Below are 15271 nucleotides of genomic sequence, written 5' to 3' on the forward strand. Positions count from 1 at the left end.
AAATATTCAAACTTTCTGACACGGTTACCCGACACAATAATCAAGAAGACAGAAACATTAAACTCACAGGTAACCAAAAGTTAAAAGACGGATTTGACGGCCTGTAGGTGAAGGCAAGCAAACGTTTATTTGAGTCAAAGTAAATCAACATTGTAAGGTATTAAATTAAAATTTAATGAGGAGAATAGAGAAACAGATGATGAAAAATATTTTAAAGGAGCATTATGTAATGTAATGATTTTGGGTTTCAACATTTTAAATGTAGATGCAGCACGAAGGCAGAAAAACATAAAGACATAAAATCTGAAGGAGGCATGAAAGTGATGTTTAGGGTTTGAAGTCATAGAAAAGTAAACCACAGAAGTCATACTATCACAGCTACAGAGATGATCAAGTTAAATAACCACTTGTGTCTTGAAGCAGCACGATGCACGTTACTCACTTTACAAGTTTATTGATGTTTGTTCAAACGTGGCTAATCTAATCGGCCCCAACATGGACTCACTTCTTTAAGTATTTCAATGTCACGATCCTGAAAATGTTGTCAGTACACAACCTTCTTCCTGATATCATTGGGACATTGTCGCCCTCTGGTGGTCGTCATGAGAAGTGAACCTTTGGCACTCGTCACAGCTTCTTCTCGTCGAACAGTTTCTTCCAGGTCGGCATGATGTGTTCATAAATCCTCTCTATCTGTAACACACACACACACACACACACACACACACACATAATGAAGGAGACAATAAAATATGGCAATAACATGGTTTTCAAGTTAAAGTCTCAGAGGAATTTCAGCTTCCATCCACCGACCTGCTCGGACTTCTTGACTCCGTATCTGAAGAGCGTCGCCTGGTGCTCGCTGTTATGAAACAGGATATCGAACGTGACTTCCCGTCCAATCATGTCCTCGATGGCCGGCTTCACCACACTGTAGAAGTCTCTGGCCGAGAAGGTGGGGTCCAGCATGTTGTTGACCTGCAGCAACGTCGAAGGGAAATGCATAAAGACCAAAACGTTTGTTTTTTTACTACATGCATTAATGACACGTTCACGTATCAAACCTTGTATTTCTTCCCCAGCATCTCCAGTGGATCCAGTTTGACCTCTGACCTCAGAGCTCGACCGAAGCGAGGCAGCTTGGAGTCTGAATCTGAAAAACAAACATTAGTGAGATTTACATTTTTGCAAACGTTGCATTAAATTAACAGCATTTTGTTCCAGAAACCTAACTGATGACAGACCTCGACACGTCAGGTGAGCGACGTAGGGCACGCCGTCCCTCTCTCCATAGAACACGGCGAAATGAGAGAAGAATTTGTTCCTGGGATACTCCACGATGTCCCCCGGGAACAACTGCGGGTGGGAGTTTTTCTGCAAAGACATTCGACACAAAGTTACTTAGAATAATGTCAAATTGGAAACGTGTGATGTCTTTAAAGAAATGATTTTTCCACCAATATTTAGCAGGTCACACCTTCACATTCACAGTATTAATCTTTTAATACACATTCATACACCGCCGCCGACGCAGCGGGAGCAACTTGGGGTTAAGTGTCTTGCCCAAGGACACATCAGACATGAGGCTGCAGGAACTGGGGATTGAACCTGTCCTTTCAGTTGAGAGATGACCGACTCTCTCACTGAGCCACAGCCGGACATGAGAAGTCGTTATCACAGGAAACGCAACAGAAATGTACTCTATACACTATATTTGTGGTAGAAATAATAACCACCCAAACCATTGAATAAAGAAGCTGGTGATTAAATACAGAAGCCCTTAGTGGACATGCATGCAGACTTCTTTGCTTTTCCTTTTTAATACTTTATTGCAGGATGTTTTACTACATTACAAGTTGACATATTTCATCACATAATTTGTTCATCCTGGCATATTTTTATATATAATTTTTCTAACATACAAGAATGCATACATGAAATAAAATAAAAATTAAAAATAAATCCCAAAAAAAGATAATTAAATTAAGATTTAGAAAGAAAAAATAATACTAATAAGAAAAATAATTCTTTGCTTTTACTTGAAAAAGAAAAATTTCTAGTTGTTTTCTCGAGATCTCAACTTGTTTATCTCATCATCTGAGGTAAAGAAGCTTGTTTTCTCCTGACAACAGGTTCATTTTCAGGACAAAAGGCCGGTCACTACAACATGCCGTGCTGCTGTTTTCTGCTCTAATGAGGCAAGTTAAGCTTATTCTTGTGTTTTTACAACTCAGGGAAACGAGATCAATCAGTCGAGATCTCAAGAAAACTTCTGGGAGTTGCTCGTCATCACCACAGTAAACCAAACGCATGAATAAATTCTGCTCTGACTCATTAGTGACACTAGATCAAATAAAAGCTGAAATGACATCAAACTTTTCCTTTTACTCACCAGGCCCATGAGTTTAGGTGTGTACTGATGCTCTCCTCAGCTGCCTCTGAAATGAAATGTAAAACAAACACACACAAACAGAAACACACACTGCTTTACATAAAGTCTGCACTGCTGCCTTGTCTGTCACTGTTACAGTCCACTGATCTCACTCCCTCCATCTCGCCATCGTCACTGTCAAACTCTAAAGACTGATTTCTGATGTTATAATGTTTTTGTTGTGTGTCTTAGCTTCACTTCAGGTGTGTTTTTTGTGGGGGGGTTTTTCTTTCTTTTTTTGGGGTCGACTTTTCTCCAGATTTTGAACATGACATGTTTCAGTGAGCAGCACCGTGGCGTCCATCAGCGTCCTTGCATCTCCGCCTCTGGGCGTGTGGAGCAGGTGTTTCCTAAAGAGAGAGCATGAAAGAGGAAGCAGCTTCACTTCAGTCAGACTTCTTTTATTGTAGATATGAAGGCACTGCGGACAACAAACCTGGCAGCCTCACAACGGCGACGCCACCTTTTCACTTGTTTAGTTTCTCTGTGTGCAACAACAAAAACACAATCACACACACTAGAGGGATTAAGTGGGGCCTTTGGGTGTTTTTGGAGAGAGCCAGACTAGCTGCCCCCAGATTCCAGTCTTAATGTTAAGCTAGGCTAATTTAAACCTTTAACCTTCTTAATTGTGGGGCAGAAATCAAGACTTGCTTGAATTAACAATTTGGTGTTGGATCGGTGAAGTTCCAGCTGAATTGCATCAAAAAGTTTTCAACATTTTCAGAGTTATTGCTTGTTGAACACAAACCATAATTTATAAAAACATAAAGGCCACATCTGCGAGTAACTGTGGCTAGTGTTGTAGTACTCGAGATCGGTCTCGGTCTAGAGACCACTTCTTCAAAGTCTTGGTCTCATCTTGGAACAGCAAGCTTTTCTATTCAGTATTTTCTCGGACAGGGAGGACTCCAGACTTTAAATCAAGACCGGTCAAGACCACCACCACTGATAGGCTCTTTTCTCACGTCATTACTGTCAGTTACGACCGCAACCTTCCAGGTGTTACAGTCTAAATTAGTGACACACCCCTTAAACACAAGATGATGATTTTTCATAGATATTCATTGATATTCATTGACCCGGTCTCGGAGCACGCTGGTCTCGGGTATGCCTTGGTCTCTTTTTTTTTTTTACACATTCACATTTTCAGCAGCCAGCTTCGTTTATTCCCTCATGTTTCTACAACACAGAAATTCACAGTATAGACTTTGACTTTTACTGAGGCAGAGCTGGATTTAATCCACGTCTGCTTCATCTCATACTACATTAAAAAACAAGATTTCATTCCTGCTGAACTTTTAAAGCAAACTAAACTAAATAAATACCAAATGAATCACCAGGTTTCTTAATGTCGGGTGGAAAACTGCGTCGCGAGTCTTTCTGTGACTATCTATTCTTCCCTGAATTATTGAAGTCTGAGAGGTAAAGAGGCAGATTAAGACTCTTCAAGTTGAAATAAACTATTACTTGATCTGAATAACAAAGATTAAAATCTTAGCAGCCTTCTTTCCTAAAGTAAAGGTCCTTAAACTTCATGTTTTTTCATCATTAAATCAACCTAAAGACCATGATCCAGCCTGCTGTTGTGAAATAAATCCACACACATCTACAAAAAATAGATTATCTGAAGAAGAAAAATAAACATTTCAACGATCAGGTTCAGTCAGTGGAGAGCATCAACCAGAGAAAAAGTTATTAATGCTCGTCCATGAAGTCAGTGCAGTTACAGTCGTTCAGTCTGTCGAAGGCACCTGAGTTTATCTCCAGCCTGAGCTGAAGGTTCACCAGTGTATACAACACACTCACACACACTCTCACTCACACACACACACACACACACAATCTATCTAGCTGTGCTCCTGCTCCCTGCTCTCCTGAGTGTCTGTGTCCCAGCTGAGGCCGTTGATAGGTGCGTGTTTGTCCCAGCTGTCCGTGTTGTGTCCGTGTTTCCTCTGGTGGCGTTTGTAGTTGTCCCAGTGGCCCGTGGTGTAGTCGCACTCGGCGCAGGCGTATGGCTTCTCCCCCGTGTGCCGCAGCATGTGCCTCTTCAGGTTCATGCTCTGGTTGCAGGAGTAGCCGCAGACGCCACAGTGGAACGGCTTGGCGCCCGAGTGGATGCGCTCGTGTCGCCGCAGGTTGGCGAGGTTCCCGCAGGCGTAGCTGCAGGACGGGCACTGGTAGGGCTTCTCGCCCGTGTGCACACGCAGGTGACGTTTGAGGTTGTCGAGGTGAGAGGACGTGTAGGGGCAGTGTGGGCAGCGGTGGGGCTTCTCCTCGGAGTGGATGTGGGCGTGGCGGGCCAGGTGGTTGGGGTAGTGGGACAGGAAGGGGCAGAGAGGGCAGCGGTACAGCTTTGAGCCACGCTGACCTCGTCTTGACCCCCGAGGCATCGATGGGCTGCAGGGGGGCTCTGATCCCTCTTTAGACAGCAGGTCCAATGAGCAGCGACGACACACCTGAGGAGGACAAAATCAAAATGTGACCCCCGCGACTAAAACCTCGATTAAACTGCATCCCTGACTCTCCAGCTGCTTGAAACAAAAGATCTGAGAGGACTCGGGTTTACTGAGACATACCTGTCCCCCATCGCCCTCCCCCTCTCCCTCTGCCTTGTCTCCATCCAGGTCGGCTTCCTCCAGGGTGAGGCCACACAGCCGGCAGCACAGGGGGAAGAGGAGGACGGGGAGCGGGGCGGAGGGGGAGCCGAGGCCGCCCAACGTCTGGAGGAATCCTGCATCCTGGGACACTCTCAGGGTCAGGTCTGAAACCACTGCATGAAGGAAACAGAGAAAAATAAACACTAAAATATGCACATCTGAGTCATAGAAATCCAACACTTTTACTAAGAATTTAATCCTTAATTTCAAACTTCCTCGTTTACTTCGATCTATACTCCTCCTCCTTTATAACAAAATCCCTCATTCTCTCTGTGGTTCACGTCCCTACTGACACCTTGTAAATAAATGTTACCGTTATTCCACGGTTATATTAAAGAGCGTTCCTCTAAACTGTAAATATTTTATATTTAAAAAATGTCCTTCTAACGAAGCTGAATTCACCAGAAGTTATCTTTGATCTGTCAGCACCCAACCAGAGAGAATTTCTCTTCCTCATTTTTTCTAAGTTTTTCAGTTTTGGCTTGTTTGTTCCTCTTTCTGCTCAGTGCATCTAAATATAAAATGTTCCCCTTCAGCACTCACTTCATGCAGAACAAAAGACTCCAGATCAAACGTGTTTTCATTCTGTACCAGGGATAGTTTTATTTATACTTCTGCATCCATTATTTTGTGGATCTTGTTGTTATCCTTCTTCTTACACCGTTACTGGAAGCATTTTGTACGGGTTTAAGAAATCTGTGACAGTAGATGTTTGTACAATTTTTAATCTTTTATACGCAGATCATTTTCTTGACTTCAAGTTACCCCATTTTCATTTTTGAAAATGTTTTTAAGCTTACTTCCTGCAGTGAATGCTCGCTCTTTATAAACAATAGCTGTGCGTGCGTTTGTGTCTTACCATCTTCTGTTTCAGAGTTCTTCTTTTTCCGCCTCCCTCGCCTCTTCTCCTTCTCCCTCCTCTGCGGTCTCTCCTGCGTGTGCATGCGTTGGTGTCTGCGCAGGTTTCCCAAGGAGCTGCAGGCGTAGCTGCACTGGTGACAGCCGTACGGTTTCTCCCCGGTGTGTGTGCGGGCGTGGCGCTGCAGGTTGACGAGCTGGGCCGAGGCGTAGGGGCAGACGGGGCAACAGTACGGCTTCTGGCCGTCGTGGGTCCTCATGTGGCGCTTCAGATGGTTGGAGTAGCGGGAGGTGAAGGCGCACAGCGAGCACGAGAACAGTTTAGGAGTGACATCACCATCTTCACCTGTCTCACCTACGCTTCTCTTCCTGTCGGAGGCCTCGCTGATGGATCCGTCCGCTAGGTTTAAGCCCTCCACCTGAGAGGAGTCCATCAGGGCTTCATGCTGGAGGCCTTCCTCACAGGTCAGACAATAAAGCTCCGCCCCCAGGTCAAGGCCCACACCTGCAATGAAATAAACCAAACTTTATATAAAAACAGAAGACAACAGAGCAGGAATATTTAAACTATGAACTGCATGGAAACCTAGAAAAGGTCACAAAGAACAAAACTCCACCCTCTATGTTTTTCTTTATGTTCACAACATTTACCGAGATCTAAACCTGCACCCAGAGGCGTGTCTTCCAGGAGCTGACCACAACCTTTACAGGAAAGGAAAGGGGGGAAGGCGGAGTCTGTGGGTGCTGAGGGGTCGTCCTCGACGCCCAGAGAAAACACTGTCATACCTGAAGAACAGAGAAAACTTTTATCAGATTAAAGGTTTTGTATCTGTTTATCGCCTGCCTAATGTTCAACGTGTGTGTGTGTGTGTGTGTTACTGACCCGTCTCTCTCTCCAGCCCCATGATCTCAGAGTCTCCAAACTCCAGCTCTCCGCTCAGCAGGAAGTCGCTCTCCAGGACCAGACAGCTGGGGTCACACACCAACGCCCCGTCCTCTGAATCCACTGAACACACACAAACACAAATAAGCATTTAAAAAAAAAAGCAACAGCCTTTGCTTTTATGAAAGGCAGCACGTCATCTGTGGCCTTAATTTAAAGTATTTTGCACAACTATTTATAATATTATTATTGCAAATCCCTTGATTTTATTAATCCTTTTCATTTACATATTTCAGTTTACTGTTTGTTTGTAGTCTTGCAGGATTTGATTTTTGTGTTTTCTTGTTTCAGCCCACTTCCTCAGACCTCTGGGAATGCGCTGCATTGAAAAGATAACTTTACTCAATCAGACCGCTCATGACAAACACTGAACGTGTCGTCTCCTTTTTTTTGTAAACTTTTGGACACACATGCAACTGCTTCACACGTCACACTTTCATTTCCTTAAAAGGAAAAAGAAGCTTTGAATTCTCTATGAGAGACACAGCTGTGCTGCAAGTTGTTACAAAATCCCACAAATGTTTATTTAGGGTTTAATAATTTAAGTTTGTCTTTTTAGACACAAGTTAAAGCAACTTGCATTTAAATTATCGTTGATTAAGAAAGTGACAGGAGCTGTGCTTCCTATGAACCTGGAAATATATGTGACAGGTATTCGGCTCGTTTGAGACAAAAAAACAAGTTTAGAAGACGGAGAAGGTGGAGAGATAACTGTGTTCAGTAAAAGGAAAAGATGAACAAGGGAAAAAAAGTCGGCCTGTAGGAAGGGAGGGAGGAAAGGAGACAAGCAAAGGAAGTCAGTGGGGATGAGATAAGTGAGGGGAGGAAGAGGAGGAACAGTCATGGAGAGGAATGAGGCTGAGAGCGTCAGGAACAGGAAGAGGAGAGAAAGAGTTGATGAGGACATGGTTTTGACTTTTTCTCCCGTGTCCTGCTGCTCTTTTCTAACACAAAGACTTTATTAAGTACACTAAAATGTTTTGATTTTTGGATTGTTGGTCCTACAAAAGCAACTCAAAGCAACAATTAATCAAGAATAAGCAATAGGTCAACTGAAATAGGGCTACAAGTGATGATGACTACAAGCCAAATAATCAGGGGATTACTTAATTTAAAAGATGTCCAATGTATTTTTGATGCACTCAATAACAAATAAGTAGCTTGCGCGTGTGGAAAAAACTGTCAGGGGAAACACCATGAGAGGCAGCCTCAGCACAGACAGACCTTTATAAACTAACTGAGACAACGGTGAAGAGAGGGCACACAGGTCAACTAAGAGGGAAAGAGGGGGCGTGCTGGTGGCGCAATGGTTAGGGCGCGCGCCCCATGCATTGAGGCTGTCGTTCCCCACTCTCTCTCCCTGGTTTCCGACTCTATCCACTGTCCTATCTCTCCATTAAATACACAAAAAGCCCAAAAATAAATCTTAAAAAAAAAAAAAACTAAGAGGGAAAGAGAGTGAAGTCAAACAGGAAGCAGTGAAAGAAAGAGAGGAAGACTGACGGGAGGAAGAGGAGGGAGCAGCAGAGGGAGGTCAGGAGGAAGCAGGGGGAGAGGAAGAGAGGACGTGAGGAGTCCAACTGAGCCAGAACATTCAGGATGAGATAACACACACAAACATGTCTCCAGCAGCCTTCCTCTCTGACAGACAATGAGGAAGGGACCTAGCCTTGTAATGTAAATATGTTAGACCAGTTAGGCAGCGTTTGATGTGGATGTTTCCTTGGCTTAACTTTAAGAAAAATGGTATATTAAAGTGGATTTAACATGGGTTAAGAAGGCACAGCCACTTACTCCAACTTTGATAATAATTGAAGGGTAATAAAGTGAAATACTGACACATTATAGAAGCAAAAACAGCTGTAAGAGAGCATGCAAACTCACATTTCACCGGCTGGGGGTTGGATTGTTTTCTACGCGGCATCTTCGCCTCTCCTGGTCCCAGATCCTGCTCTGGTTGTGGGGTGACACCGCACACTCAGCGGGCTCTTGTCCGACTGTCCGTCAGCCAGCCAGCTAACTGCATGTCATCATCATCACCTCCTTCCTCTTCCTCTTCCTCCAACGGACACTAACCGCGGCAGTGTCATCCCTAGCAACAACAACAACACTTCAACTAAAACATTTTATAAACTCAACGAATTAAAAACAAACATAGGCAGTTTTCAAAGGCAGTGTCACTATTATAACACAAAAAACACCTGTTTCTTTCAAATAAATGTCGTGAGTCATTCTTTGTTATTGTTTCGCAGTAAATAGAAGACGCCATCTTGTTAGCAACCTAGCTAGCTAGTCAACTTCAACATTACAAAGTTGAGCCGTTTGAGGGGCAAACTTTGAATAAAATCTACATTTCCTGGTGCCATGTCGTCGGTAAACCTACCTTTGATAAAGTCCCCCAAAAGGATGTCGTCGACAGATTTTTGTTAACTGTTTAAAAACGAGTCTTTTGTTGCCAAACGCACACCGCTTCTGGCAGGGGTACGCCGGGTCCGGGCTCTGTGTGACGTCAGTGACAGGAGAAAAGGATTATGGGATATGTAGTACTTTTTCCCCATAAAAGTACATGTCCGTTTTCAGGCGGTTATAAACAAAGATGTACATTAAAAAATGACTTACTTAGATTTACTAAAATGTTGTTTATGTTGTTGCTGGTAACTTTGCCCGTATTTGATAATTATTAAATACTCTTATTGTAAGTTGTATGTATATTTACAGTCTGTGATCGTGTGTTATGGTTAGATTTCTTTTCTTGAAATAATGTCTGAAAAGGAAAGTTGTTATTAAAATATTTTCAACGATATTATATGATTATATAAATTAATGTCATAAATTAAATAGAATAATACAAATTTATTTCAACAGTATATGAAGAATATAATACAAGATTATAAAATTATAAATAAGAGCAAAGTAAGTTAGTAAAAGCTCTTCTAAAAATAACATACACAATAGAATAATAATGTTCTGTTAGCATGTTTAATATATTCAAATTCATTGAAAAATATAACACAAGTGATTATAAGAGCATGACATTTACATTAACTACAAAAACATAGCACTTTATTTCATATATATTTAATTTACTAAAAAGATGTGTTTGCCTCTGAAAAATGGCCCCACAAAAATATGAACAAGGTCCAGCTATCAAGATAGAGGTGATTTAAAGATCAAGAATACCTTAACAACAAAAAACCCCTGGCTTCAGACAGTAATGTTTTTATAACTCAGTATAGGCATTGCATATGGTGTACCACAAGGCTTTATACTGGATCCTCTAATTTTCTATTTATTTCACCACTAAGGATAATCATCTGCTACAAAAGGATTACAAACAGCTACCGGATCAACTGAACACAATATGACGACAATATTTAAAGCGTCTGATCACGAGTCCATCATGGCCTCAAACTCGTCGATCCTCTGTCGGGTGTTTCCTCTGCGGATCCTCCTGTAGGAGACAGTTTTGTACTTTGACGGCTGACCGTTCTTCTTTTCGTCCGCTGCACCCGCCCCTGAGTTCTGCTTCGAGTTTTTACCTCCTTCATCTTTGTCTCCGTTTTCCTCCTTCACTTCCATCACAGTGTCTCCTGAGCTGGCGGAGTTTGGAGCTGGACTGAGCTCGTTGCTTTCTGGTCCTCCTGCTTCCATCGACATCGTCCAGCTGTAATCCAAGGCCTGCAGATCTGGATGTGAAAATATTAAATGTGACTGTTCTCTTTAATTAGAATACTTTTCTGTTTTATTAGCTCCGGGGAGTGTTTTTAATTATCATTTGCTTTTGGTATTTCAGGGGGTTTTATCTTTGAGGAATTTTAATTGGATTTTTGATGGACGAATTCACTGCGGCCTGAATCTGAACTGAGAGTAATTGTGCTGCAGCCAATCAAAGCTGCAGTTATGTAAGATCCTCTCTACACTGTAAAACAGAACAAAGTCAGAACACGTACAACAACAAAAAGTTTAGGTTTTTGAACAACAGGAAGCCAAAGCAGGAAGGCAGATATCTGACATGTGCATCCTGTCATGGATTTAAATGTCTTTAATGGATGTTAACATACGTGTCTGTACCTTTAAATATGTAAATGAGCTGTGTCTGACCACGCCCCCTCTCTGGAAGGGCTTGGATGTCTCGGGCTTTCTCGCTCCATGTCCTATTGTTTACGGTGAGAAGGCAGACTCAGAGGGCAGAACAAACACCTAGCTGTGGGAGTGTCACCCACCTGGGGGAGGGGCTACTGCCCTTTGTGATGTCAAGAAGGGAAAATCTCCAAACGGCCTGTTTGAGCACACATTTTCTGAAAAGTGGAGCAGGCAAAAGACAGAGAGGATGGACTTTTCTCATCATTGGGGGGTTTGTAGACAGACTAGGGACCCGTGTTAGTGTTAGAGAAACATGGTGAAGTGACCTTTAAGCATCATCTCCAGTGTTTTTGTAGTCTTATATTAATGCAACGTAAAAAAAAACTACATAAAATCAGCTGAGGCAGGAGAGTAAGGTAGTCAAAATACCAGAATTTTAGATATACTAGTTAGGATTTGTCTAAATTAATACATGTTTCAATACCAGGGTAACCAAATATCGGATAATTTCTTGTTTTCAGTTATCAGAAACCACAAGTAAACTCCTGCTCACTGTCTGAATTGCACAAACATAGTTGCCAATGTGTTTGTGTGCAGGAGTTTCTGGCTCAATGTTTGATGGATTCTCACCAAACCGGTGTCGTTTTTAAAGCACTGGCATTTGATTTAAAACAGTCTTTAGCAGAGAGTGTTGATGGTGGTTACCTGTGTGTAGATCAGGTATGATCTCCCAGGTGTCCTCGTCCCCTGCTTCCTCTGCCACTTCAACAAGATCACCTGGAGCAGGAAGTGATGTCACTGACAGCGTTAAGAATCGCTCCTCCAGACTCTGGATCTCCTCGTCTGTGAGGTATCTCAGGTTCAGAGTGCCGTGGAGAGGAGGCACGATGATGTCTGTCGGAGAAACAGTTTGTGTTGGAGCTCCCTGCTCCTCTTTGTCCCCGCTCACCGAGGCGGGGGAAACGTCCCCGTTGTGGTTTTTGGCAGCGCCTGAGTCGTCTCTGTGAGCTCCACCTCCTGTTTCTGCTCCATTAGCCCTCAGAGTGTCTGCAGAGGTCTGGGGAGGTGATGAAGGGGAGGATTTCTGGGATTCTGTCTCATCATGTGATTCTTCTTCTTCTGCATTTTCTTCTCTGTTTACCAAAGCCTGCATTTCTTCTTCTCTTACAGCGACAGGCTCTTGCTCCTCTTCTCCAGTTATCTCTTCTTCTTTATGTTCTCTCTCCACCTCCTTTTCTTCCTCCCCCTCCATCATTTCCTCCTCAACCATCATTACAACATTTTCCTCCACCTCCATCTTTTCTTCTTCTCCATCCTTCTGTTGTTCTTCCTCCTCCCTCTCTTTCTTCACCACCATCTCAACCCTCTCTTCCATCTTTTCCTCTTTCACATCAATCCTTCGTGCTTGCTCTTCTCTCTCCACCTTTCTTATCGCTGGTTTGTCAACCTCTGCTTCTTTTCCAACAACCTGTTGTTCTTGTTTTACTTCCGCCAACTCCTTGTTTCCTTTTTCATCCACCTGTTTTTGTTCTTGTTCATCTTTCTCTTCCTCTGTTTCCCCTCTCTTTTCTTTCCTGTCTTCATCAACTTCTTCCTCCGTCTCCCCTCTTTCCTCAACCTCTTCTTCATCACGGCTCTTCTCTTTCTCTACATTTTCGTCTTCTCTTCCATTCTTAATCGCCTCCCCTTCCTCCTGATTCTTTGGCTCTTTCTCTTCATCTTCTGCTCCCACCTCACACTCCTCCACTTTGTTCTTCTCATCTTCTTCCTCCTTTTCTTTCCTTGCTGCTTCTTTTCTCATCTCCGTTTCCAAAACGTCCTTTCCCTTGATTTGCTCCCAATCCTCCTCCTCATCCTGTCTTTCTTCCTCCCTCTCTGGTTCTTCCTCTTTTATCCTACCCACGCCTTCGTCCTCCTCCATCCTTTCTCTTGAAATCTGCACCCCATCCTGCCTTTCATCTATGGTTGCCTCCTCCTCATTTTCTTGCACCTGCTCTTGCATCTCAACCTTTTCCTCGACCTCTGTTTCTTCCTCCTCCTGTTTTTCAGTCTTTGATTCTGTCTCCACACTTCTGTCTGCTTCCTCTTTCACCATATTTCCTTCCTTCTCTCCCTCAGTGTCCTTCAGCAACACCTTTTTTGTTTGGTTTTCCTTCTCTTCTTTTTGCTTTTCCTGCTTTTCTTCCTCCTTTTTAATATTTCCATCATGTTTGCTTTCTTTTTCCACTTCTTTCAGGTTTTCTCCCCTCTGCAAATTTTCTTCTTCACTCTCCTTTCCACCGTCATCTTTATTGTGATCATTTTGAACCTCCTGCTCTTCCTTGTCCTTTAACATTTCTTCTTCTTCCCGTCCACCTGTTCCTTTCTCTTCAGCCTTGTCCCCTCTCTCAATGTCAGACAGAAAAGGCTCCATAGTGTCCTCTAACGTCAGAATATCCCCAAACAGGCCGACTGCCTGGATCACCCGCGACACGATCGAGTCCTCCTCCAGGTCCACACCCTCGGAGCTCCACCAGCTCGCCATGATGAAAGAAAACCTGCAGCTCAAAGCGAGGAAAGGTTCAAACTGCTCGTCCAAGTTATGAAAGCATTCAGACTCTGTGGGATTTAAAATTAATGCTGATTGGCAGAAAGGCAGCAACACTAATTTCTCAGTCCACAGTCCGAGACCTGGGGGCCACATTTACAGTCTCGGGTAATACTTTAATCTTTCAGCTGTTTTTTCTCATTTTCCATGACACGCAGTCTTCTTATATGAATTTAAATAACCATCAAGAGTACTTTTATACTTTAAGTGATGGAAAAAAACTCCAGATATGAAATTAAAGGACATCACAAAGACAAAAATAAAGAAATATTATCACCATAATAAACTTTAAAGTCTCTGAGTGAGCACAATCTTGAGGTATTCATACATCTTTTAAACTTTGAGTCCATGCACTTCCTTCACCTCCTTGTTGTGTTTGCTTACTCTGCAGATTTCCTAATGAGCAATAAAGAAAGTTAATTTATGCATCACTTACTGCACTATTATTCTGAAGTGGACCTTTCTGCATATCAATGTCTTTCCTTTTGAGACTTTAAACATATTTTGATGTTAATCCTCTTGTTCTTTTACCTTATTAAGATTTATTTCCACACTCTTGAGTACTTCTTCTGCATGTTCGAGCATCAAACGTACCAATTTTGCACACCGAAAACGATGCTGAAAAGTGACATTTCTGCAAAAACTACAAAAGTTTGCATCGTTCTCCTCAAACAAAGGAACCATTTATGTAAGTTTTACAACTTAAAAACCGAGCACATGCACAAAGTGACCCCTTTAAGGCATCGAGGTGACGTCGGAAAGTGTTTTTCCTTCTTACTTTAGAATCTGTAATCATTTCGAAGACAGGTTCTGCACACAGATTCTTCTTGTTTAAGTAAAAACCTCTTTAAAAAAAAGGGGGATTATGACTTCACTGTAAACCTTTTTCTCTGGCCGTGTGTAGATGTAAGAGCGTCAGATCAACATTCCCATGAGCTTTATGATAAGCTGTAATGGGTGTTTAAGTCTCACATGTGTCTGCATTATGTCACGTTTAACGTCATCACTGTATACGACACAGCTACAGTCTTCTCAGTTTAGAGGGATAACTGTGAGGGAGATTAAACAAGTTTACAAAAACTTTTCTGCATATTTTGGATTCTGACATCATGTTTAAGTTCTGTTTCTCCAGCGGTCAGTTATTCATTATCTGTCTAAAACAAACCCTGACCCTTTACTGAACACTTCAAGCTGCTACTACTCACAGTGTCCACTAGATGGCAGTATAACCTCATAATAACAGCTACTTGCATTTGTTTCAGTGTTGAGTGAATTGACAAACACTTCCTCCTAAAAAACATGAAAATAAAAGACAAAGAAAGACAAATCTATGAATATTTATTGTCTTTTATTATCCATGTGAATTTTCTACAAGATGAAAAAGAGATTTTCTTCTGCTATAAAAAATATTAAATACTTTTTTTTGGGCCTATTTTCATACTCAACCCATGCATCCGTTATCTATACACCACTTCCTGTCTGGAGCTGATCCCAGCTGTCATTGGGCGAGAGGCGGGGTTACACCCTGGACTGGTCACCTGTCAATCACAGAGCTGACATATAGAGACAGACAACCAGACACACTCACATTCACACCTACGGACAATTTAGAGTCAGCAGTTAACCTAACGAGCATGTCTTTGGACTGTGGGAGGAAGCCGGAGAGAACCCACACATGCACAGGGAGAATATGCAAACCCCACACTTTT

General features: G+C 42.5%; 3 protein-coding genes across 3 annotated transcripts; all 3 read right to left on the reverse strand.

Moving 5' to 3' along the window:
* Positions 1–108: 108 nt before the first annotated feature.
* plaat1l (phospholipase A and acyltransferase 1-like) lies at positions 109–2533 on the reverse strand. Its single transcript, XM_061032294.1, has 5 exons — positions 2393–2533; positions 1245–1374; positions 1065–1153; positions 814–978; positions 109–693 (listed from the first exon to the last, which is right to left on the reverse strand). Exons 1-5 carry the CDS (start codon positions 2399–2401, stop codon positions 628–630), a joined length of 459 nt encoding a protein of 152 aa, XP_060888277.1. The 5' UTR covers positions 2402–2533; the 3' UTR covers positions 109–627.
* A 278-nt stretch (positions 2534–2811) lies between these two features.
* Positions 2812–9430, reverse strand: LOC132959351 (zinc finger protein 513). Its single transcript, XM_061032277.1, has 7 exons — positions 9276–9430; positions 8777–8984; positions 6833–6955; positions 6601–6735; positions 5951–6454; positions 5011–5204; positions 2812–4890 (listed from the first exon to the last, which is right to left on the reverse strand). The coding sequence occupies exons 2-7, from the start codon at positions 8814–8816 to the stop codon at positions 4282–4284; spliced, it is 1605 nt and encodes a 534-aa protein (XP_060888260.1). The 5' UTR covers positions 8817–8984; positions 9276–9430; the 3' UTR covers positions 2812–4281.
* Positions 9431–9862: 432 nt separating this feature from the next.
* Positions 9863–14496, reverse strand: LOC132959346 (golgin subfamily A member 6-like protein 22). Its single transcript, XM_061032274.1, has 2 exons — positions 11681–14496; positions 9863–10578 (listed from the first exon to the last, which is right to left on the reverse strand). The coding sequence occupies exons 1-2, from the start codon at positions 13656–13658 to the stop codon at positions 10280–10282; spliced, it is 2277 nt and encodes a 758-aa protein (XP_060888257.1). The 5' UTR covers positions 13659–14496; the 3' UTR covers positions 9863–10279.
* Between the last annotated feature and the right edge of the window lie 775 nt (positions 14497–15271).

Source organism: Labrus mixtus, chromosome 24, assembly GCF_963584025.1.
Source record: "Labrus mixtus chromosome 24, fLabMix1.1, whole genome shotgun sequence".
In the NCBI taxonomy this organism is placed as follows: Eukaryota; Metazoa; Chordata; class Actinopteri; order Labriformes; family Labridae; genus Labrus; species Labrus mixtus.